This window comes from Rhinolophus sinicus, chromosome 3 (assembly GCF_057876585.1).
Source record: "Rhinolophus sinicus isolate RSI-liver-muscle chromosome 3, RSI-T2T, whole genome shotgun sequence".
NCBI classification, from domain to species: Eukaryota; Metazoa; Chordata; class Mammalia; order Chiroptera; family Rhinolophidae; genus Rhinolophus; species Rhinolophus sinicus.
This window is the reverse complement of record NC_142503.1, coordinates 179,151,750-179,176,475: the sequence shown is the minus strand read 5'-3', so window position 1 is coordinate 179,176,475 and position 24,726 is coordinate 179,151,750. Positions and strand designations below refer to the sequence as shown.

Here is a 24,726-nt window from a genome sequence, read left to right as displayed (position 1 = left end):
GTGGCTTCTGCCTTGGGTGCCCTCTCACTCTCTCACGGATTGCGTGCCCAGAGGAAGCGGCTGCCATGTTGGAGGCGGCTGTAGCCGTTTGCTAGGGCTGCCATCACAACTTACTACTGGGTGGCTAAACAACAGAAACGTATTTTCTCACAGTTCAGGAGGCTAGATGTGTAAAATCACGGTGCTGGCAGGTTTGGTTCCTTCTGAGGCCTCTCCCTGGCTTGCAGATGGTCACCTCCTGACAGGGTCTTTCCTCTGTGTGAGCACATCCCTAGTGTCTGTGCATTTCTTCTTCTGACAAGGACACCAGTCAGATTGGATGAGGGCCTGCCCTACCAGCTTCCTTTGAACTTAATCGCCTCTTGAAAGGCCCGCTCTCCAAATACAGTCACATTCTGAGGTGCTAGGGGTTAAGACTTCAACATATGAATGGGGAGGCATACATTTCAGTCCATACAGCAGCCCTTTGGAGAGGCCCAAGTGGAAAGCTGTCTGTCAACAACCATGCGAGTGAGCTTGGAAGCAGATCTCCCAGTTGCGCCTTGAGATGAGATCATAGTTCTGAGCTGACAGCTTGACTACAACCTCATGCAAGGCTTTGTACCAGAGGCACCCAGCTAAGCTAGGACGCCTGACCCACAGAAACTGTGAGATAATAAATGTTTGTTGTTTTCAGTCACAAGTTTTGGGGTAAAATTTGTTATGCAGCAATAGACAATGAACCAATAACCTCACATACAACAAAGAAAAACCTGTATTAACTGGAACGCTTGGGCAAAGAATTCTGTGGCTACTTGAAGTTTTTGTTAATTGGGGGTAAGGCCAAATTTTTCTTTGTTTCAAACCTTGCTGCAAATGAACCAGTATTTTTCTGCCAAAAATAATGAAGTCTTTGATGATCGATGACTGAGAAGGTTCTTTGGAGTCGCTTGATAATTAAAATAAATAAATAAATAAAGGACAAAAACCATATGATTATATCAATTGATGCAGAAAAAGCATTTGACAAGATACAACATCCATTTATGATTAAAACACTTAATAAAATAGGTATAGAAGGAACATACCTTAACATAATAAAGGCCATATATGACAAGCCCTCAGCTAATCTCATAATTAAAAAAAAAAAAAATCAACATTTTCACAGGCAATATCTCGACCAGTGTTAATGGCAACCCCATGAATGAAGAAGACAGAGCAGCTCTTTTAATTCAGGTGCCAAGCAAAGCACCTGACGCATAGCAGGCCTTCAAAAAATATTTCTAAATGAACGTATTTCCATTTCACAGATGACAAAACCGAGCCCAGAGAAGTTCACTAACTTGTTGAAGATCTCCCAGCTACTAGTGGCAGGTGGGTATGGTACCTAGAACCCAAGTCCAGGATTTTTCCTACTGGATAATGTCATCTTATATATTTGCTATTTACATTTTTCTTCCTTAAAGCTATGAGTAAAAACATTTTTTAAAAATGATGAAAATTTCAGTTAACTGATGCTTTTATTTTGTTTTTCCAAAGAGGACAGTGTTGGGATGAATGAAAAGTAGAGGGAAGCAAACAACTACATTCTGAAAACAGTCTGTTCATCAATCCCTCGTGTGCTACGGAGTCAATTCTAGAAGATTTGTATTTAAATCTTATCTTCTTAACAGTCAAGAATAGTGTAGATTTAACACCTTTAGCTAATGAAAGATAGGTACTCTATTATATGCCTATTTTTTCACCTACATAGGTTTCTGGGTGAATGAAAAAAACATAGCCCCTGAACACTAAAAAAAAAGCTGATTGCAAAGATGGCAAGGAGTTTTCTCTGTTTCCTCTTAAGAGTTCAAGAGACAGAGAGAACTATAGAAATAGTTATTAAAATACCCTTAATTTATGGGATATGAACTTTGCATAGTTGATCCTAACACTGTCCAGAGACGTACTTGGCTTATGCTAAATCTTATAATAGCAATAGGTATTGATCTCTTAACCTACTTCACTTGCTGAACAGCTACTGTACGCCCTGCACTATGAAAAGCACTGGTGATATAGAGGTGAATAACGTAATTCCTAACCCCTCTGGGAGTTCACAATCTACAGACCAACAAGTAAAATAAAATAATATATTTTAGCCAATTCTATTACAGAGGAAGGCAAAGGGTGCCGTCAGAAGTTGATGGTAAGAGATGGAAGTGGGTACTTTGGTCAGTGAAAGATTTTGAAAGAGATGATAAGATCTGGGAATGGAAAGCACGGGCAGGAGTTAGCCAAGGTGAGGTAAAATTTCTATGAAGAGGAAACACCTTGTGCAATGGCATGGAAGTTTGAGATAGTGTGGCAGGCAGTTTAGAATGACTGGATTTTAAAGGGATGTTGGGGGAGGGTAGAAAATATGGGGAGAGAAGAGAGCAGATCATGAAGGGCTATGGTTACCCAATTTAGGTGTTTCCACTTGAAAAGGAAATTTTCAAGACTTTCTAGTGGGGAAGCACCATAATTACAATTGTTTTTAAAAGATCACTTCAAGATCAGCATAAAGGAAAAAAGCATATGAGACTGAGGCGAAGAGGCATGGAAAACCCTATAGTAATTCAAACAAAAAGTGATGTGTCTGAATTAAGGCAGTGGAAATAAATGAGACTGGACATAAGGTCTGAGAGGTATTAAAAGGGAGAAGTATAATAATCGATAACCAACTAGATATGTGGGGTGAGAGGAGTAGCTAGAATGATTCTTAGGTCTCTAGCTCCCCTTTGATGGAGATGACAGGGAAGGACCACAGAAGGATGGGCTTCAGAGGATGATGAATTCAGTTCGGGATGTGTTGGGCTTGAAGTGACTGTGGCATTCAGGAGAGAGGTCTAGAGGTGGCTGGGATATACAGATCCAGAGACAAGTCCGGCCTGGAGACGGGCTGCTGTGTCCGTGTTTTATGTATACGGTAACTCCAGAATTGTGCAGGGCACAGCCAATCTATGAAGCCGTGTGTGACAGCCCTGGCCAGGGGTACAGGTTTGGAACTGCCAAATACGGATGTCACTTGAAACGATGGGAGAGGACCAAAGACAGGATTCTAGAGAATAAAAATTCACAAGTAAGCCAAGGATAAAGAGCTTTATAAAAGGGACTAAGAAGGAGCCGCCGGATAGGTGAGAAGGGGGAAAGCCAATATTACCAAAACCTCAATATTATTAAAGACTGACACTTGAACTAGGTGGATGACATTTCTCTCAACTGAGTGATTACACAAACCATCCTGATTTATTCCTTACAAGATTTATTATTGGCCATACTTTTAAAGATGTTCGGATGGTCTGGCTAAGGTTGATCTCAGTCAGGACTTATTTTTAGCTTCAATATTTATACCAGGTGAATTGCTATTTTGTCAAGGTACTAAAAGCATTCTGTCTTGGCCGGATCCTATTTTCACAGTTTTCCCCTCATGTATCTCCTGACTGACCCCTGATCCAGTTGTCCTGTGAATTTTCTGATTTATCGTGTATTTACATTGCTGCCTGGAATTCCTTGTTCTCTGCATCTTCTCAGTAGATATTTAATGAATGATATATACTAACATTTCTCAAAATATGAATTTGCAATCATTCTTTTCTTCGCTCTAAAGTCTGAAATTATATTTATGTGTTCACTTTCTGCATTAAGTTTAGGGATCTCATGAGTGATTTAGTTTGTTACTCCTGCGTGCACCTAACAGTGTCCTGAGTATAATTAATTATTCATGGAAAACTCCTACCACACCCCCAAAGGCTACGTGAGAATGCTAAACATCTAAAAGGTGGAAGCAGAAAACAGAAGTTCCAGAAAACTCTTTCAAAACTCTAGTTATAAGCCTGTGTTGGTCTGAATAATTACTCTGGCTCTTATGTTCAGTGTTTAAAACTAGAAGTCACCACATATAAAATTATTCTTTCTTCCCCATGAATGAGATTTGGAAGTTTAAAGTTACTTTGCCTTGAGATTGGTAAACAGGGCATTACAGATTCCATAGATTCAGAGCATTTCGGAGGAGAGCTTCATTGCTCAGTGTCAAGACACTAACCAGTATTACTAGGAAAACAGTCCCATGTCGGATAAATGTGAGAAATGCTGGGTTAAAAACAAGTTTCTTTACTGAAAGACTCTTCAGAGCCTTTAACATACTAACATATGACTCTTTAAGAAATAGCATACTCGTAGAGTAAACTGCATTTCTCAAACTTATTTGGCTGTGAAGGCTTGTATTTTGCAGAACACATTTTTGGGAAGCATTGCCCTAATTTTACAGATGAGGGCTCTGAGCCCAAAGGAGTTTGGTGACTTGCCGAAGATCATACAAATCAAGGCAAAGCTGAGATGAGAGCTAGTTCCTTTGCGGTTTAAATCAGGTCCCCCTTTCATTACACCACACTGCTGGGACACTACTGACTTTTTCTCTGAATCTTTCATGGAGAGCAGAGCACAAAACTGACACCACTGACCCACAGAGTTCCCGACTTCCGAGACGTAGAGATTCCCTTCTTCTGTAGCAATGACAAGATGATCTTTCTGGGAGTCTGTCAGCTGCTCTGTGGCCATGAAATCAACTGTGGGGGTGAGGGGGTGCACAGGAGAAGCTCCCTGGGATGCTTTAGGATGCTTAAAAGAAAAATGGATTTATGCCGAGGATCATTCCTGGAACAGATGTGAAACCAAATACTTCATATCACAATCCTGCCCCCACCCTTTCTGAAAGGGAAATGAAATAGCAGGATTAACCTGCTCTTCGTCAGATCATGCTTTGTTTCTTTCAAAAATCCCATGACCGGGGCAGACTCCATTTCCTGCTACTCCCCTTCCTACCACAACGAGGGGGGAAGAGGCTTTCCTTATGCTCTGCAAGCAGCAGGAGCATGAGAATGCTGGCTGGAGAGGCCCGCACCACAGAATGGCAGCTTTCGGCCTGACACCACTCTTACCCCCAAGACCCAGCTGGATCTCTCCCTCCTTATGCCATTAGGAAGCTGTTTTGTACATGTAATGAACCCTTAGGACAATGATAAATTCATCAATCTGGGGAGAAGGAGAAATTAGAATTAGTTTAACTGTAGGGCTCTGAGAAAAAGAGTACCTGAAGACTGAACAGTGACTCACTTTTTTTTTTTTGTGGGGGGGTGGCCTAAAATCCAGGGTTTAAGAGACAGATGAATTTTGAAATAATCTATAACATCTAGCCCAGGTAATGACAGAGCGAAGCAGAAATACAGTGTGTAATATATATAATCATCACAAAGCCAGCTGTGCTATGCTTTAAAGTGATTTAATAACTCAAGTGTCAGAGCATGAACTCTCCTGTAAGAGCCAGAAAGGACTGGAGGTTTCTCACTGTCTGCACTTGGCAACGAAATACGGCTCTCCCTAACGACCCTGGCAGCTAGGCCAGGACCTCAGGGGGAGCCAGTAGCAGTTACCTTCTTTGCAGGCCTGACTGACTGCACAGTGTGATTAGCCCAGAGCAGATCTCCGCCGACCCCATGGGAATGAACATCAAGGGCACCCTGGCAAGCCAGGGACCGGGTCATTTCAGGTGTCTCTGAGAATTACCTTTCCAAGCCCAAACCACTTGTTCAGTCACATCACAAGTGGGCAACAGGGCAGTGTGAAGGGAGGGGTGCCCGTGGACGGCAGAATTAAAGGGATTAACAATGAGAGAGAAGCACTTGGTGGCACAGCGAGCCCCATTCTCAGCTGCTCTGCCTTGGATTTGGAGCACGAGGGGAAGCTTAAGGCTCTGAAACTATAGTCAAGGTCCTCCTTGCATTGGGCTGACTAAAGCGACAGAAATCCCCTGGAGACCGGCACCTTTCTAAAGGGGAGGCTGGCCGGCCCAGGGACAGCTGCTGCCCTCCGGGCACACCACATTACTTGGAAGTGTAAAAGGCTAAATTAAAGGCAAAGCCAGGTCCAGGCATCCCTGCGGAGGACCTCACAGCACACCTAGCATAAAGGAGGCGGTCAGGTGTTTGCTGAATTAATGAACAGCAGGCACTAAATAAATATTTATTAAAGAATATGGCTATCTAAGAAGTAAATACAATTTGACTGCTTTTTCTTTTGTTTTTTATTTTTCTTTTTAAGATATCAACCATTAACTTTTGAAGATTTGAGACATATTTCACATACTAATAAAATTCACCCATTTTATTATCAGTGCTCTTTAGTGTATTCACAGGGTTCTATAACCATCACCACAATCTAGTTTTAGAACATTTCCATTACCACAAAAAGAAACCCTGTGCCTAGTAGCAGTCACTCCTCATTCCCCCTCCTCTCACCCGAGCTCTGGGCAACACTAACCTACTTTCTGTACGGATTTGCCTCTTCTGGGCAATTCACATAAATAGAATCATACAATATGCGGTCTTTTGTGACTGGCTTTACTCAGCATTCCATTTTCAAGGTTCATCCATGTTTTAATAAGTATTGATACTTCACTCTTATTTTTGGCTGAATTATATCCCACTGTATGTATATATCATATTTTGTTGATCTATTCATTATCTGATAGAGAGTTAGGCTGTTTCCATATTTTGGCTATTGAGTAATGCTGCTATGAACATTCATGTACAACTTTTATGTAGACATATGCTTTCATTTTTCCTAGATATATATTTAGGAGTATAATTGCTGGGTCATATGGTAACTATGTTTAACTGTTTAAAAACCACCAAACTCTTTCCAAATCAGTTGCATCATTCTACATTCTCACCAGCAGTGCACTGGAGTTCCAATTTCTCTATAGCCTCCCCAACACCTGTTATTACCTGTCTTTTGATTACAGCCATCTAGTGGGTGTTAAGTGGCATCTTTAGCATTTTGCTAATGCCTGATGACGTGTCTTTTCAGGTACTCATTGGCCATTTTTGTATCTTCTTTGGAGAAATAGCTATTCAAAGCCTTTGCTCATTTTTAAATTGGGTTTTCTATCCTTTTAATGTTGAGCTATAAGAGATCTATGCATGTTCTGGATATAAGTCCCTTGCCAGATAGATATGATTTGCAAATATTTTTTTCCATTCTATGGGCTGTCTTTTTCACTTTCTTTTTCTTTTTTTTAAATTTTATTGGGGAAGGGGAACAGGACTTTATTGGGGAACAGTGTGCACTTCCAGGACTTTTTTCCAAGTCAAGTTGTTGTCCTTTCAATCTTAGTTGTGGGGGTGCCGTTCAGCTTCAAGTTGTTGTCCTTTCAGTCTTAGTTGTGGAGGGTTCTGTTCAGCTTCAAGTTGTTGTTCTTTCAGTCTTAGTTGTGGAGGGCGCAGCTCAGCTCCAGGTCCAGTTGCCGTTGCTAGTTGCAGGGGGCACAGCCCACCATCCCTTGCGGGAGTCGAACCAGCAACCTTGTGGTTGAGAGGATGCGCTCCAACCAACTGAGCCATTCGGGAGCTCAGCGGCAGCTCAGCTCAAGGTGCCATGTTCAATTTTAGTTGCAGGGGGCGCTGTCCACCATCCCTTGTGGGAGTCGAGGAATTGATCTGGCAACCTTGTGGTTGAGAGCCCACTGGCCCATGTGGGAATCGAACCAGCAGCCTTCGGAGTTAGGAGCATGGAGCTCTAACCGCCTGAGCCACCGGGCCGGACCCCTTTTTCACTTTCTTGATGGTGCCGTTTGAAGCACATAATTTAAAAAAATTTGATGAACTCCATCCTACTTAATTTTTGTTGTTTTTGGTGTCATAACTAGGAAATCGTTGCCCAATCCAAGGACATGAATATTTACTATATTCCCTTCTAGGAATTTTATAGTTTTAGCTCTTACATTTAGACGTTTTATCAGTTTTCAGTTAATTTTTGTGTACAGTGTGAGGTAAGGGTGTCCAACTTCATTCTTTTGCATGTGGATAACCAATTGCTCCAGCACCACCAATCTCTTTGATCACAAGTTGAAAAGACTATTATTTCCTCACTGAATAGTCTTGGCACCTTTGTTGAAAAGCAATTGACCATAAACGTATGGATTTATTCTTGGACTCCCAATCCTATTCCATGGACTTATCCTATGCCACTACACTGTCTTGATTACTTTAGCGTTGCGTTTATTGTTAGTTTCAAATCCTGTTTAAAATTCTCTGACTCGTTACTACCAGGGTCCAGCTCTATTCTTTTCGGAGAATCTCAGCAAAGACCTGAGTACAAGGAAGCTTTTCTTTAAGTGAAACAGGGATCATTAATAGCCTCTCACAGTTTTTAAAACACCTATACTGTAAGCAAAGTCTTAGGAAGACAACAAACGTGAACAGAATTTAGTATTGTAATAAAATTAAACTTACAACAGCTAATCTGGATAATTTGACTATACATAATCATTCTGCTACAGGATAATCAGGAGCAAATAGCAAATAATTCATGTAAATGAATGTGATTATATTATACGTACAGCAATTTTATCTTTTAGTTAATAAACACATCTACAGGGCTCTTTTTTTTTTTTTTTACCCTCTATGGCTCATTTTTTCCCACCTTCCTCACTTATAATGACCTTTCTTCCAGGAACATGGAGACTCTCATATGTTCCTGAACTCTCCAGCTAACTGGTATCCCACCCCCACGTGTTAAGAGCTAGGTCTGGAGCAGACTAGGGTCAAGGAATGGCATTTCTATTTGCAGCAGTCAGGAAGCTGGTGAGAGGGGCTGCGGAAAGATGACGGACTCCATCCAATAGGGGAAGAGACTCTGGAAAGAAAACGTATTGGGACAGAAAGGTTGTTTCTCAACATCCATCCTCCCCTTGTCCCTCAATCTGCATGGGGAGGCAGTGTGCCCGGCCAAAGGCCCATCTCTCCACACTCCTTCGTGTCTAGGGAGAAGTGGGCCTGGGATCCAGGGCTGGCCGCACAGTCCACTAAGAGAAGTTCTACTTAGGACTGACGGACACACATGCAACCCATCCAGTCCTCTCAGTCACCAATGCCTTACCCTGGACTATACTGGACCACAAACACACTGTGACTACATTTGTTTTGTCCCTCACAAAACGGTCTTCACTGACGTGCACTGGAGTGTTCTGCCTTCATGTCCGTCACGCCAAGAAGCAGCACTGTGAAACATACTGCTACGTACCTCGTTGAGGGCACTGTTACTTATGCAGTGTCCTCTACATACGTACTTCTTTCAGAATCAGAGCTAGGAAAAAGCTTCATTTCTCTCCGGAGTAGTTCTTCCTTTTTGAAAATAAGAACTATACACTCTGGTTTATCATGCTTCCCTCTTTGTCCTTTTTGTTAGGAGATTCAGAACCAAATTTAAACTCAATTACAGTAATTTTATTTGGCCTTATATTTGAAAAATCTGAAATATCTTGTTTTTTGGCTCCGATTTTCCCTTTCTATTTTATTGCACGTGGGTATATATTTTAAGACTTTATGCTAGAGATGAAAAGTATGCTGTACCTGCTTAGTGACAATCCTACCCGAGGAAAATGACCAGAAATGCGTAAGTTGGCAGTTTTGTGTCACACAATTAGGATCCACTAGTAGCCACTGGCGTGTCTGGAAGGCAGCAGCCGCCTCCCATTAGCTCGGCACACCAGTGGCAATTTGCTGAACGAATGACTAACACATTCTGATTCTGAATGCAAAAAGTGGAGAGAGAAATAATCACACACAGAGAGGTGTGGTCACGAGTATGGCAGAGTTGTTCACCTGGAGAACAATGGATGCCAGCTGCTGAGGGGACCACAGATGACCTGGCCATACGACAGGACAAATAGCACTTGCTGTTTGGCCACCAGAGCACCTAATTAGCCTAAGGCAGGGCACAGGTTTTCGTGAGGTCTGCTTCTGGAGACTGTTTCTTCCCTGTGTTTATGTACAGTAACTTTCCTTAACAGAACCAAACTGAGGGTGTCTCTCTTCTTGGTAACAGAGGCTATTTCAGAGAACTCAAGATTCTTGGCATAAAAAGAGGAGGGTAAATATATGTATGTGCACGTGCACAATGGTGATTTACATTGGAGAATAGCAGAAAGGATGAAAAAATATAAAATAGGAGGTCTCAGAGGAGTCATATTTCTAAAACAATTGCAGTTTTAAAAATTCCATATTCCAATATCTAACTAATAACTGTGACCAATTCATTATCTAACAAACTGTGCAGCATAGCCATTAAGTTAAAAAAAGCTTTTGTTGAATTTCAAAATATTTTCATTTGGGCTTGTCACCTGCCTTCATTTCCCTAGGGAGTAAATTAAAAGTGAATGGAAAGGGAAAAAAAACCTCAAAGTCACTTTTAAGTCCAACAGATTTAAAAACGAGTGATTCCTCTACCGAGTAACAACAAACAAACAAATAAATAACACTAGCATAGCGACTCCTAAGCATATTTTAACCTTCACCATCTTACAACCAGGTAGGCTTTTCAAATTACATCCCCATTTTATACTGGAGATAGATGCTGTGTCTTATTGATGCAGCTAAAGGGACATCCCACACATTCACACGGTTTCTCTTTGGTATCAGATAACAGTTAACCTGGATTTAGGTTTCAAGAGAAGAGGGTTCCCTCCTCTCTATGGAAGCCCTAACTGGAAATAGCTGCATGTTTGAAAGATGAGAACAAAGAATATAAGAGGCTACTGTTTTACTAGTGAGTTTCTTCATTCTGAGGACTTAAGAGAAACTGAGTCTTTTTCTTCATAATCATAATTTGAAAGCATAAAGAATACCAAAGCCAATCACGCCAACAGGGCCATAGACATCTTTCTTCACACGCTGCAGTTACACACCTACACTCTTTGGGGCCCAGTTCAAATTCTACAGATCAGGCAAGCGGAGTTGTAAATATTTCCATGTACAAAACTCACTTTTTCCAAAGACAGGCATGGCTTAGCATGTCGTTGTCTTTCTTTAGAACTTTTCGGAGCAATTATGTCCTGAGGATATAAGGATGGCAGAGCAAAGGTATGTGCCTATAACAAGCATCTCATTGAAACTAGCAGCAAAATGTGTGGGTTCATGGGATGAATAACCACAGAGCACAGATGGAAAACCAGTGATAAGTAAAGACTCACCGAGGAAGGCAATGTTATGCTGGTTACTTGCCCAGTTCAGGACCACATGAATAAACAGCATCTTTTCCCACCCAAAGCGAATGGATATGACACAGGACAGCACAAATCTGCTACAAGATGCAGTGGTAGGTACAACACTAACAATCTAGGTGCCAGGAATTTTTTCCAGGAGGTGTGTGCGCTTCTGTAATAGAAATGTAATTTGAGAAAGGGACCACAGCACTTCCCTTGTCTCTTTATAACAAAGTAGTAATTGTTAACAATTGAAGAATCATCACTCCTCTCTTGGGACTTTGCCAGCTCAGCAAGAGACAGTATCAGTTTTTCAGATGTTATCTTTCTCAGTCGTCCATTTCTTCATCCAGTTCAGAAAGAGCGTTCCCTGGTTTTCTTTCAGGCACATGAACCACCTTTTTGGGTGGGTTCTTGGAATGACTCCCCTACTTCTCCCCAAACTGAAAGCCAGGTTGTTTCCTGCCCCACTTCCAACCAGGTTCTTCAGCTATGCTTGGAGTTTCGTTTTTGAATGTAGAAACGGTTACCAAATGAAAGAGGCCTCAGGACAGGAAAGCATGAAACTTCAATGGCGGGCAGCCAGGTTGAGGCGAGCAAAACACACACTGTTAAAACATCACTCGTGTGATCCAGCCTATAATGAAGGAAGCACTACGACCAGCTGCTTAGAACTGGGTGACACAAACCTAATTGATTCAGAGTTTTTCCTGGTTCCTTGTACTGCAAATTAAAGGTATTGTTCTCATGGATGTTTGTTCTGAGAATGTACATGTTGGGTGTGGTATGGTCAAGTCGGTGCAGCCACAGGAGATGAAATGAGGCTTGGTAGGAAGAAGCTGATTTTACTCACAGGTCCCAGAGAGGGGGCACTGTATGCCACATAGGGTCACAGGGGTAAACACCAGTGTGGTCAGGAGACAGAAGCCAGAGGCAAGAGGAAAGTCTAGGCCAGAGCCTTATTTGGGGTTTCCTTGGGAAAGGCAGGGCAAGGTAAACAGCTTAGGACTGGCTAGTCTGAGCCGTTCTGGGGCTCTGGGCTCGATAGGCCTATAGTTAGTTGCCTGGTACCTGGCCCTGAGAAATTTAAGGCGAGGGAAATTTTGGATTGCCAGTGAGTTAGATAAGGAGGTGACTGGGGATGGGACTGGTTGGTTTGCATATGAAAGGCACGCTCCAGGGAGAGTTGTTATTGTCTTTAGGGATTAATTAGCCCTGGGAGGGCAGTCTCTCCCTGGTCTGTAAGGCTCCCAAATGCCAAAGCATCAAGAAAATATAATTGGCCCTGTGATGAACAGATGACAAATAGACAGTGTAGAATCTAAGAGGACGTAGAATAAAGTATGTATTTAAATGTGACGCTTGCCAGGGGCAGCTCATTAGGGGTCTCAGACAGGCTTTAGTCCCCAGTATCCTTCAGCACAGCTCCCTCCATTCTTTGATAAGGACAACTAATGTTTCCTCAGTCTTACTTAACATGCTATGCAAACACACTTCGAATCCTCTAATCTAACTGACTGCCTCCCAAAACCCATAGATGAAGAGGGTTAGGACTTGTTTCAGCTGGTGATGACATTCGTTTGTAACGGTGGTTGAAGGGATCTCTGCCCAAGCAGGAAGAAAGCATGCACCCACGTGCTGGACTCTGGGGCTCTGCCTTCTCACTTTGTAAACGACCTAATTCCCCTGCTCAAGGTGAGGCAGCTACTGCCATCTGCCAGGCTGGTGGGCCTGCCTCTGGAGCCTCCCAGCAGTTCTGCTGTGCCGTGGAGGCTGGACTTCTGAGGCCCTCTGACCCACTGTCTTCTGAGTACATATGCACTTGGCATGTGGTCTCACTCCCTCAGCTAATTACAAAGTCCAGCATCACCCGTCGCTAGCTTATATACGGCTCAGGCGCAGTGGGGCTGTGTTTGCAACAGAGATTTAAGTGTTGAGAGATGGGCTCTTTCCCAAGGCTTCTCTGCTGATGATCCCATTTTGCCACGTAATGTTCCGGGTGGACTGTAAGGGATACTAATGAAATAGGTTCAAGGAAAGTGATATTACAACTGTGGCAGGTCCAAGTCTCACAGTCTTGGAAACGAATGGACATTAGTACTTCTTGGCAGGCTATCAGTTTGGTTTGGAGCTTGATGTCACATTCATTCTTCTGGCTGCCAGTCTCCTGAAGGAAATATTGACCTTCTTACTTTAGTTTTCTATATTTTACTAGTTGTTCATCATTGAATAAGCTGCTTAGTATTAGAATTAAAGGGCCCTTGGCTAAGTATTACCAATAGAACTCTGGTTGTTCTTAGTTTCTCTACATTTTGGTAGATGACCACGCCATGGCTTTGGTGTTCCCTTCTCTCTTCTTATTCATTTTTGGAAAGAGTTTAGATGGGCTGGGTAAAGATATTTGAAGCTTTCTGATCCAATGTAAATGAATCCTGTGGTGGGTAAATAATTTTCCTCCCTCCTTTGCTCTCCTGGGGTATTTTGATGAATAATGCTTCTCAAATAAGTTTATAAATATTCCCCTAGAGGTAAGAAGAGTATTAAGCTCATAGCAGGTGTGCCATTAATGCTTTAGTGTGTAGGGTAGAGCAAAGAGGAAAGGAGTCATCAAAACCTTGCAGTGTCAGAATTTTCTGGAAAGTTTTGAAGGCCACAGCTGGGAACAAAATACTGAGGGCAGCGCCAGTGAAGTGTGGATAGAGCCTCACAAGATCAAGTCAGGCCAATCTTTCAATGTAGAAGCTTTTGTGGGTGGGCGGTAGTATGGGGTTTATAGTTTGTTTTGCTGCCAATTATGGCATATGTTTATGTTAAAATAACAATAACAAAAAAGCATAATTAATCAACCTCAACAACAACAACAAAAAATTTGTTCCTTCTCTGTGTCCCATTATCTGAAAGTGCAGTTTACAAACTATCCAACTCTAGTCTAAAAGCCGTCTTTACTAATAAATATTCATTCTCTTTAGAAGTTACTGCAATTTGACCTTCAAATATTATGTGTTCCAGTTTATTCTGTTACACTTTACCTGTGATAACTCAATGAGGGCTTTAGTGTCTGTCTTTGATTGGTCTTGATGTCGTCATAGTAAACAAAAGCCTCTGCAATAGTTAAGGAAATTTATTACTGCCACAACGCCACCTGCTGGTAAGATATCACAGAAGCAAGAGAGCTGGAACTGCGAGTCCATTTGAGCTTGGGTTTTATAAAATCCCAATTTCCTTGTAATTTTGAAAAACTATCACTTCTCTTGAGAGCTACTGAATCTCTTGCTGTGGCATAAAGTCAGCAAGTTATAATAAAAAAAAAATATGGTCTTATTTTTTACTGTTACCTTAAATTGGCCCTGACTTCACCCACTTTGATTTTCTCTGTCCTATAACTGTAGCAGGGGCTCCAGATAGTGTGGGCAAGGGTTTGGATCTGGCGAAAATAACTTGGGGAGCTTCCAAAGATCCTGAAAAATGTAAAAAAAAAAAAAATCCCTACTTAACACTTTGTTTGATCTTGGCTGAAAGGACAAGAGGTCAAATCTAAAACTCAGTTTTAGGGGCATCATTGTTCTCTCAGATGGGGCCGCCTCACTTCCTGACAAACACCAAATCAGTGCTCTCCCTCTGCTTGCTAACAGCGTGAGAGTGGGGAAGCAACCCAGATTCTCGTCCTGGCTCTCGGAGAAGACCTTTCAGGGAGCAATAAAAGGTACAAGACACTAGGGCGAGCATCTCAAGAACTTTATTTTTATTTGTAATCTATTACACTCCAGAGAGCCGCCCAGGATAGCCAACAACTACAGAATGCATGGTGAAAAAAACAGGACTCTGATGGCGAAAACAGGTCATTCTGCGAAGAGCTGCCAGGCAAATAATTTCACTTGGAAGTCAGAGTGATTGCTAGGATCCTTAGGGTTTAAGCTCCACTGCGCTTCCTTTATATTAAAAGAAGTTCCTTTCTCTTGTTGTCTCACACTGATGTGCTGCTGTCACATCCCCATGCGAAACGCACAAAGCTCCAGTGCATTTCACAGCAGGGCCCGAAATAACAAACATTTAACGAGGACATTGCTTCTCGCTTCTTGTAAATGAAACCCATCATTGGTTTTAAAAAGGTGGTAAGGTCTCTTCCACCAACTACAGACTAGAGCTAAGAAAAAAAAAAAAAGAAAAGGAGGGGGGTATGCGTGGGGGTGTTGGTGGGTAGAGTTTGGGCTCCAAGACAGGAGAGGCTTAGGCAGAAAATGAGGGGCAACGATGAGGGCAGCTGGTGTGACTTCAGACCCCACAATAACAACGGTAGATTACACTATGAAGTCAGCACGAGAGAAATGTCAGTTATCTAATCTGTTGCTCTCTGCTATTTTAGTTCCACCATCACCACTTCACAACTTAAGAACGCCTTGGTTCTACAGAAGGAAGGCCACTGGCTTTGGCTTCGAACCAACGGCCCTCCAGCTTCCTTCTCAAATTTCCGAATCTGCTGACTCTACACCTCCCCTTCCATGGCAAATTCAGAATATATAGCCTGATGGTCAAGGAAAAGTACCATTCATGGAGCATTTCAGGCACTCTGCTAGGAGCTTTCACATTCCCTACCTCATTTAATGTTCATAATAAAAATAATGTCATCACACGACCATCGGCGCAAAAGGACTGAGTTTTTTTCCAACAGTGCTGAGGTGAACTACCATCTCATTCAGCCTGCCTGAGAGCAGCCACACAGCTTTATGGCCTGGTTGGCCAGACTTGGGGAAGTGTCCAGGGACCAGGAAACAGACCTTTGTTATATTCATGGACCTAGTAATACCATGTTTAATCAACTGAGTTATCTGGACCAGACAGGGGCTAAATTTCACAGTCAGTTTAACAACTCCTGTATAGGCACAGACTTCTCAACTCTGAGAGAGATGTGTAAACTTTTTGACTTAAGATGGGGGTCGTTCTCCCTTCTTGTGGGTTTAAAGAAAAATGTTTTTAATAACAACCTAACCTCCCTTTTATAGGACACCCTTCTGAACCCTCAGAATAACTCCTTTAAGTCTATGCAGGCTAGAGAAAAACACACGATTTGTAGCTGAAACACTGAAGTGCCAGGTAGTTATTTACTAGCAGTATAAATGACTCTGACAGGGTTAGTTGCTGCTATTCTACTGCTAAGGTATAATATTTATTGGCAAGTATGGAAAATGCCTGGACCTCTTCTATCTGTTACATCAGTGTTTCTCTAAGGAACAGGAACCCCAGGAAAGTCACAGAACAGAAACAAATTCAAGGGACTCGAAAGGCCAAGAGTCATTTGGTGACGAAAAGCAGGCCACCTAAACAAGGTGACAAGAATAACGCGCTCATCTTAAGTAGAAGCTAGGAGAAAGGCAGGCATTAGAATCCAGGGGAAGTACAACTTTTCTTTTCTTTGCTCTGTCGTTTTATGCTGATACCAAATTCAGTACAACTGCTACAAAATCTTCTAAGTAATTTCAACTGTCAGTAAATATTAACTCATGATCAAGATGCTGAAAGTATGATCCACCTGGCCCCTCAAATTTCCAACCTCCTCAGCCAGAGTGGATGCAAAGAATTCAATTCAGTACTTACATTTATCAATTAGACATGCAAATGAAATAGGCCATTTTCCGGGATCTTCTAGGCTTTGTAACCTCTCCAGCTTCAGCAAATCTGAAGAGCCAAAGGGGCCCTAACAGCTTTATCTAAACAGAAACCTTCCAACCAGACCATGATTCTCTTATCCACCCATTTCTCAGTCCATACAAGTTCCAGGTAGAAATTTCATTTCCTTAAAAATAACTATCATGTTCTAGCGATTCTTTTTGGGGGTGGGGGAGACGGGGGAGGGGAGCAAGCAGATACCCATCAAATATTTCTTGAATTCAGGTTCTAAGATTTTAAGTGCAGAACAAATCTTTATACTCTCATCGTATTATTACCTGACCTGGGCATAGTTACAGAACTTTCTCTATATATTGCTTCATTTAATCTTCACAGTAAGCCCATGAGATATATGTAATTATCCCCATGACAAAGGCAAAGAAACCAGGCTTCTCAGAGATCTTGCCATCGTTTTAAGGTATTACGTCAACCCACCCACGTGCTCCTCCTGCACACACGCCCTGATGGCTCCCTCCTGCTCGCAGGACCAAGCTCCCGACACAGCTCATGCACTGGTCCTGCTACCTGCCTGTTCTCTTGTCACTCCCTGCTCACGCCCTCGTGCCCAGCCACACCGACACATGAGGGCTTCCAGAACACAGCACGTTTTCACCTCCCCAGCCTTTGCACAGATTGTTCCCTCTTCCCAGGACTCCTTCCATTCCATGCCTCCCCTCTCCTGGATGACTTGTTCATATTCACACCTCAGCTTTAGATGTCTCTTCCTCTAGGAAGCCCTCCCAACCCCTAAAGAGCCTGCACTGGGTTGCTTTGGTCCAAATAACGGCCCCTTCATTTACCGGCTGCGAGGTCTTAGCCACGTTTCATAACCTGTCTGTGCCTTTCTTTCTTCTGTGGTAAAATGAGGAAGCGTTCCTGCACGACGTGCCTGTTTTGTGAACAAATGACTTATTCCAGGCACAGAATTCAGCACCAGAACTGTGCCCAAAGCGTCGCAAACGCTCACCAGGGTCCTGTGTGCTTCTTCCGTGTCCCCAGCACCCGGTCTTTCCCCACCTGCTCACCACCTCTGGCCCAGGGACTCTCTTGTTCATCCTGCATGTACCTCAGCTCCCAGCATGCCGCTTTCACCACAGCAGGTGACCAATACTAAATACTTGTTGAATTGAATCCAAGTGATTTTCTTTCAGTTTTCTGATTACTAATTAGTGTAATTTTATGAATTATTACTCAAAGAAAACTCTCCCTGGACCAACAGTGCCTGACTTATTGACTTATACGTAAGTTCCTACATTGAGATGTATTAGGCCCTGTAACTACCTGGCAATAGACCATGATATTAGCATGACGGGACTCAGATCAAAGACCAGAGCTCTGCACCATGTATCATCTCCCACAGGCCCCGGGACTTTCTGAGCCTCAGTACCCTCGTGTGGGCGGGGACAAGGAGATCCAGCTCACAGGACGGTTGTGAAGATCAGGGAGAGATACTGCATGTGGGAACACTACATACTCGTATACAGTCAAATACAGGCATTTTTTACTAAACCTTGCCAATCTGACAGGATTCTACCAGACTGAGAGTTTCATCTATCCCAAACTATACAGAAAACCGTTCAATCCTAAACCGTCAATGTGATTTTAAAGACGAATGCAACAAAAACACCCATGTGCCACTGCATCATCAAAAGCCTGGCTGCTCCCTCCTCTGAAGCGGAGCTCTCTCCAGAGGCAGGAGAGAGAATGCGCCAAGCCCAGCACCCTCCCTGCTGTCCCGCCCTCCGGAAAGCAGCAGTGCCCACTAACCTGAGGAGCTGATGATGGGCACAAATGCTGCCGAGTTAAGGCCGCTCTGGAGTCCGTTCAGCTGCCCTCCCGTGGAGGACCCTCTGAAATACAAGGAGCTTGGTTAGATGTGCAAACAGAAAGGCCAGGTGTCAAGTCCAGGACCTCCGATGGCTCTGCTTCTTGCTCTTGGTCTTTCCTGTCCTGTGGCTCATTCCCTTGTTTATGTCAAGACTTTGTTCAAATATCATCTTATTAGAGAGGACTTGTATGGCCAACCTATTATCCCCTTCTTCGGAAATGTGACACATTTTAAAGCATATTGTCCATCTCTCCCCAGTGGTATGTAGCTTCAGGAAAGCACAGGCTTTGCTCACTGCTCTCTCTCCAGGGCTTCAGGACCAGTGCCTGCCCCTAATAAGCACTCAATAGCGCTTGTTTATTGAATGAATAAATTAAGTTCCTGCTATTGACTTGGATAAAATGTAAGAGAGACATTTTTTAAAAACCAAGTTTCATGTAGAGCAGTGGTTCTCAACTGGGGGAGGGAGGAGAGACAGGTTTTGCCTCTCCACTTTCCACTGCACCCCTCCACAAAGGACATTTGGCAATGTTGAGATATTTGTGGCTGTCACAACTGTGGGGTCTATAGGCATCTAGCGGGGAGAGGCCAGGAACGGTACTAAATATCTCCTAGAGTGCACTAGGAGAAGTGCCCCCAAACAAAGAATTCCCCAGCCCAAGAGGTCCGTGGTGCTGAGGTTCAGAAACCATTCCACAGCGGGACCTCTCATGCCGACTCTGACAAGAGACAGGATAGAGTATACTGGATTCTTTGAGCACAGGTTCCCCAGCCACACCTTAGAAATTCTGTGACTAGCTTGATGCCCCACAGACCATGCCAGTCTCCATTACAGGCTCTTACACCCGTGTCATCTTCTCATTGCATTTATCAACATTATAATTATGAAACCGTATAACTGGTTGCATCACACCTGTCATCCTTGCTAGAATGCAAGCTCCAAAAAGAAAGAGAGTGTATTAGTCTTATTCACAGTTGTGTCCAGAGCTCCTGATATTGCATTTTGCACACATTGGGTATTTAATAACTATTCTTTGAAATAATCTGACCCATTGCCCCCAGAAGCACACTTCCTCATTGGGTCTATCTGCCTTGATTTGAGTTGACGTGTGAAACGTTTGCCTGGGAGGCTCAGAGCTTTGTGTGTTGAGCAGCATCCAATCCAACCTTAGTACCCCTCCCGCTCCCAGCACTATTTTTCCATTTATTCATTCCTTCATGCAACAAAATATTGAGTATTCCCTGTGCTCAGTATACTGAGGCAGACGTTAAACAAACACATAAGATACATACTGTGCGGTAAATGCTAAAGAGAAAAAGTAGAAGGTGTTCTGAAAGAATGAAACAGGGGAACCTGATTTAGATGGTGAGGATGGTCTTATATGGAAATCTGCTTGCAGCTGTCATGAAGTTATGAGAAATAGGCATTAGCTAAGAGTAGGGAACAGGAAGAGCTTTTCACGGAGAAGAAACAGCATATACAATGATCCTGAGGCAGAAAGGGGTTTAGAATATGCTAGGAACCTTTAAAGACCAGCAAGGTAAGGGGGTAGCCAAGCAGTGTTTGATAACTTGTTAATCATACACCTTTCCAGGTCCTTTGGCTGGAGATTTGGATTGAGTGGGTCTGGGAGAGGGCCTGAGAATGTAGACTTTTTATAGTGCCCAGGTTATTCATATCACCAGAGAAGTCAGGAAAACCCTGGATAGCGGGTAAAGAGAAAGATGGCATGAGGACCACTTGGAGAGTCAGGCAGAGGCTCAGGAACCCAGGGGGTCCCCACACCAGTGATGGAGACAAGCGCCTTGAGAACACCGCCCAGGAGTGATGTAAGGATCATACTGTCTTGCACACCTCCCCACCTCCAACCCCGCCAAGCTGCAGTTTGGTGCCAATGCCCCTCCGTCCACTTTCATTTTGAAGATGCCATAGAGGCAGAGGAGCAAAAGGAGCAAAGGGCTTTTCCCCTTTCCTACAAGCCTCACCCATTACTTGGAATACTTATGCATTTTATTTCAGCTCCTTAGGGAATCACCCCCCCAGACCCCCAAAGCACCCAAAGTATCTGTAGGCTGATGTTTGCTATTCCAGGTCCAAGAGAAAAAGGAAAAGTCCTAGAGGGCCAAGGATGGGCTCTTTCTTTTATAGAAGTTAAAAACCCTTAGGGCCATTCGCCTGGGTTAGGAGCAGCTAAGTCAGGAAAAGCCCTGGGGCTGACCTGAGTGTCAAGAGAAGCCCTGAGTGTCAGCAGTAGAAAGGAAAGAGGGCAGGCAAAATTGTGGAATGAGCCGAAGAAACAAAGGTCATGAACAAGGAACTATCTGAGGGGTTTAGACCTAGCGAGTTCTGGGTCCCCAAACTCTCTAACCTTCTCCCTCTCCTCTCTGGAGCACCCACCCTACCCTTCACTCTCACACGCTTTCTCCAGTTTCTCACCCAAGATCTCCTGACCCTATGTCCCCTTCTCTACCTAGTTCCACTCACTTCTCCATCCTCCTCCCTATGTCAACACCCATCACAGGCCTTGGGAGCCACCACTGAATCCGACTTTGAACATTTCTAATGAATTCTAACTGTTTCCAGCATAGGGTCCCCACTTCCCCGGTGGTGGAGAAATGTATCCATAGTCATCCAAGGGGAAACTCTGAGTGAATTTTTCCATGAAAACATTGGTACACAAAATGGTTTGGGTTGGTGTTATTACTACTCTAGGCACATTATGGGTAAATATGCTTTTGTTGTGATAACATCATTTCCTTAGGAAAATACACGGCAATTCTGCACAAGCCAGTCCTAAATGAGAACTCTGGAAATACAGCTTGTCTGCAGCCTGTAAGTTCATTTGTACTTGCTGATCTGCTCCTGCAGTGGTTCTTTGCTGATTTCCTGGGAATACCTGTGTTTTAGGGAATATATAAGAAGGTATGTATGTTTTCCCTTGGTTGTCTCTAAGTCAGTTCCTGTGTTTTCACATCAGGATAAAAGGACTTACCTCATAGGGTTTTGAGGAGAAAATCAGAGGGTGGATGAAAAGAACATCTTAGCGCAGTGTCTGGTATTATATTAAGGGCTAAATAAACATAATTATTAGTGTCGTTATTTTTACTTAGGAATACCGACAATCTTTGCATTCACTATAAGTTTATCTACACACAGAAATGTTAACTCGGAAGAGGTATGGACTCTAACTCAGTATGAGATACTAGTGCAAAACTAGAAAAATGACCACAAGACATTCAGAACCTGTACATTAACAACAATTTGTTATTTAAGTCAAAAGGTAATTAACTGGCAGCCTACAAGGCAGAAACCTCATAGTCACAATTACTCTTAAAATCCTTTTGGAAGAAAGTTCTCATTTGAGATTGACAGACTCTCTCTTAATAAATCTAACACACGTTTTTTTCTGCCAGCATCAGAATGAATCATGGTTTCTTCAACTGTACACCAAATAAAGCAGTTGGCTTATAGCAGGCGGCCATGTTGCATAAACTGTGTCTCTGAGCAAGAAAATAAAACCTACTAGAGGGGGCTGCTCCTCCTGGCGGAGAGGCTCACGGGAAATGAGACTGACTGGAGGAACAAAACATCTCCTTTCTTATCCTGAGTGGAACAGCAAATGGAATCAGCCACTTTATTGAAGCTGCACTTTCTCCTTCTCTCTAAATACCTGAATGCAAAAGTTAAATGTGCAGTCCACTCCCTGCTGCTTTCTGATTACAGTACATACAAAACACGGCTAAGGGTGAAGTTAGAAAAACTGAAGTTACAAAAGTATCAAGAGTTCTGTGGTGAGCAACACTGAAAAGACGGGACAAGACAGGTGCTGGTAACTTTCTATTACACAAAAGTTAGAGTCCAGACCCTACCTGGGAGCGCGAGATGTGGCCATCCGGCCCCACTCGCATTCCTTAATTGCTCTTCTTGGAAATGGTACAAGGTTTAGGAGATGGAGAGGTGTTGGATGGATGGTCAAAGGCTGACAGCTAGAGGCTCACTAAAATAATCAGCTGTGGTAAAGGGTTTTAGTTCATCTGCAGAGAAGGGCCTGAACTACCTGCTGAAGGGCAGGCTTCCCGATGAACTGAGCCGCTTAAAAACTGAGATGAGAAATGTGGTCATGAATAGTAGCAACAAAGAATTAGAAGAATGCCTTTAACAGTGAGTGACATGCTCTTTTCAACTAAGGCAGTATCCTTCCTTCAGACATGTTCCTAGCTAGTTTTCTTAAATATTAAATGTACCCTTCCTAACCCAGAATTCAATTCGCTCGCTCTACTCCTGTCTACTCCTCTTGCCCCTTCTGTTTTCCTGAAGTCCAAGCAAGAGTCTGCCACGGGCACCATTCCTATTCTGAGTAAGCAGAAACAGCTCTTCTGGGCCTTTCAAAGAAGCTGTTCAATAACGCATTGCAAACAAATCATCTCCTATATTTATCATTTTGAAAGATTTCTTCTAGCGCAGGTCTCTACTTAGGGAATACAAGCGGATCAAACGGCTGGCTAGGAATTCTACTGGCATCAAGACCACACACCATACAGCCGGCCCACAGAACGTATCATCACCAGTCTATAAGAGTTATAATGAGCAAAATCTCCACTATACATTTTGCTGGTAAGGTTTCTGATGTGCTTTTTTGTGGACCTTTTAGCTCTTTTATTTGTGGTTTCCTCTGTTTCCCCCTCCCCCTCCATTATTTTGATCAATGGAAACTTTTCTGAAAGTGATATCCTTTCTTTAAGATCTGTTTTGTTCATTACTTCACAAGGTTGACTGTGGTTTGCTGCTATATTGTTTCTCTTCAGATTCTTTTCAAGGCTTTCCACATCTCTAACACAGAGGTACTAGTTTTCTATTTCAATGGTTCGGGTAAAAGTTTATCTTGGATTCATGCCATCACATCAGGGATGACCTTTCTGTAGAAGGAAGGACCCACAGAAAGAAAATACTCAAGGTTTTACAGGAAGAGTAGAGCTGAAATGCTGACCTCGCCAGGGCTGCGGCAAACACACACAGTGGCATTTGTGAAGGTCCTGAAAAGAAACACCCCCAAACTAGATCATTTTTATAAAATACAGGTGACAACCAACCTCTTTCAATTCCCAAAGGAGAGAAGAAATCCCGAGATGCAAGTTCGGTTAAAGAACTGCATTCCAAAAGAAAGAACATGGACTCTTCTAAGCAAACATTTACTCACAGATTAAGTATCTTACAACTTTCCTTAACATAATGTATGTGTGCCTTTTCCTTTTATCAGTCCAGGAATTACATATGCATTTCACAACCAGAACCTAATATGCTAATCCTTAGCAAGCAACAATTAGAACATCATTAACTTGGGTCTGGTTCCAAAACCAATTCAAGGAACACTTAGTGAAGCCAACTTTTGCGGAGTAGTGGTCCATAGGACTCCTTTTTATAAATATGCTGGCAACACGTTATTTAATCCACTATATTTGTCATTACATTCCTTTTTATTCCTAAAATTATTTATGCGGCCTTTTCTCTTTTTTAATTTATTAACCTTTCCAGAGGTGGTGCTCTCTATTGTGTTGTCAATTTTATTCATGCTTTCACCAAGTTTTTAATGACTACCTATCACGTGCCAAACCCTGGATGAGGCACTCTTCTCTCATGTTTCCCCACGTACCAGGCTGTTCTAGATGATTTCTTTATTTTTGTATTATTTTGATTAATTTATGGTTGTTCTTTTTATAGCTTTTCAAGTTAAATCATTAACTCATTTTATTTTCAATACCTCTTGTCTTTTTAATAAACATATTTAAAGTTACAAATTTACTTTTGAGTGCAGTTTTGGCTATCCCACAAATTTGCAGGACTTTTACAGCCTTTCAGGTCTCAATGTTTTATGATTTTCATTACGACTACCTCTTAATACATGAGTATTATGTACTCTATTTTTTTTTAATTTCCAAACACAAAGCCTTTTAAAAAAACTGCTTTTCTAAATTATTTCTAATTTAAGTGTATTTACTGTAGTTAGAGTGTGAATTGATACTGATTTTTTGCTTGTGTGGAGCCTTCATTTGTGACAATGAGTGGAAGTTTTGTAAATGTTCCATGTATACTTGAAAAGAATGTGTACTCTCTCTTTTGGGCCCGGGAGTCTATGCATAGCTATTAATGTTGTTCAGACTGTGAATTACGACTCATAAGGGCACTGTAAAATTTAGA

The 24,726-nt window shown here is 42.6% G+C and overlaps 1 protein-coding gene across 16 annotated transcripts in view; it reads right to left on the bottom strand.

The window, feature by feature from the left end:
• TTLL5 (tubulin tyrosine ligase like 5) overlaps nt 1–24,726 on the bottom strand; it is a 241,367-nt gene that overhangs the window by 17,275 nt on the left and 199,366 nt on the right. For 13 of the 16 annotated variants that reach the window (XM_074327187.2, XM_074327189.2, XM_074327196.2 and 10 more), the window contains 2 exons: nt 18,470–18,552; nt 14,374–14,496 (listed from right to left, as the gene is read on the bottom strand). The exons of 1 other annotated variant lie outside the window; for it this stretch is intronic. In XM_074327187.2, the coding sequence (XP_074183288.2) occupies nt 14,375–14,496; nt 18,470–18,552 (205 nt within the window). In that variant the 3' untranslated portion in view covers nt 14,374. The remainder of the gene's footprint in view (nt 1–14,373; nt 14,497–18,469; nt 18,553–24,726) is intronic. 2 more of the 16 variants (XM_074327192.2, XM_074327194.2) reach the window with 1 other exon arrangement.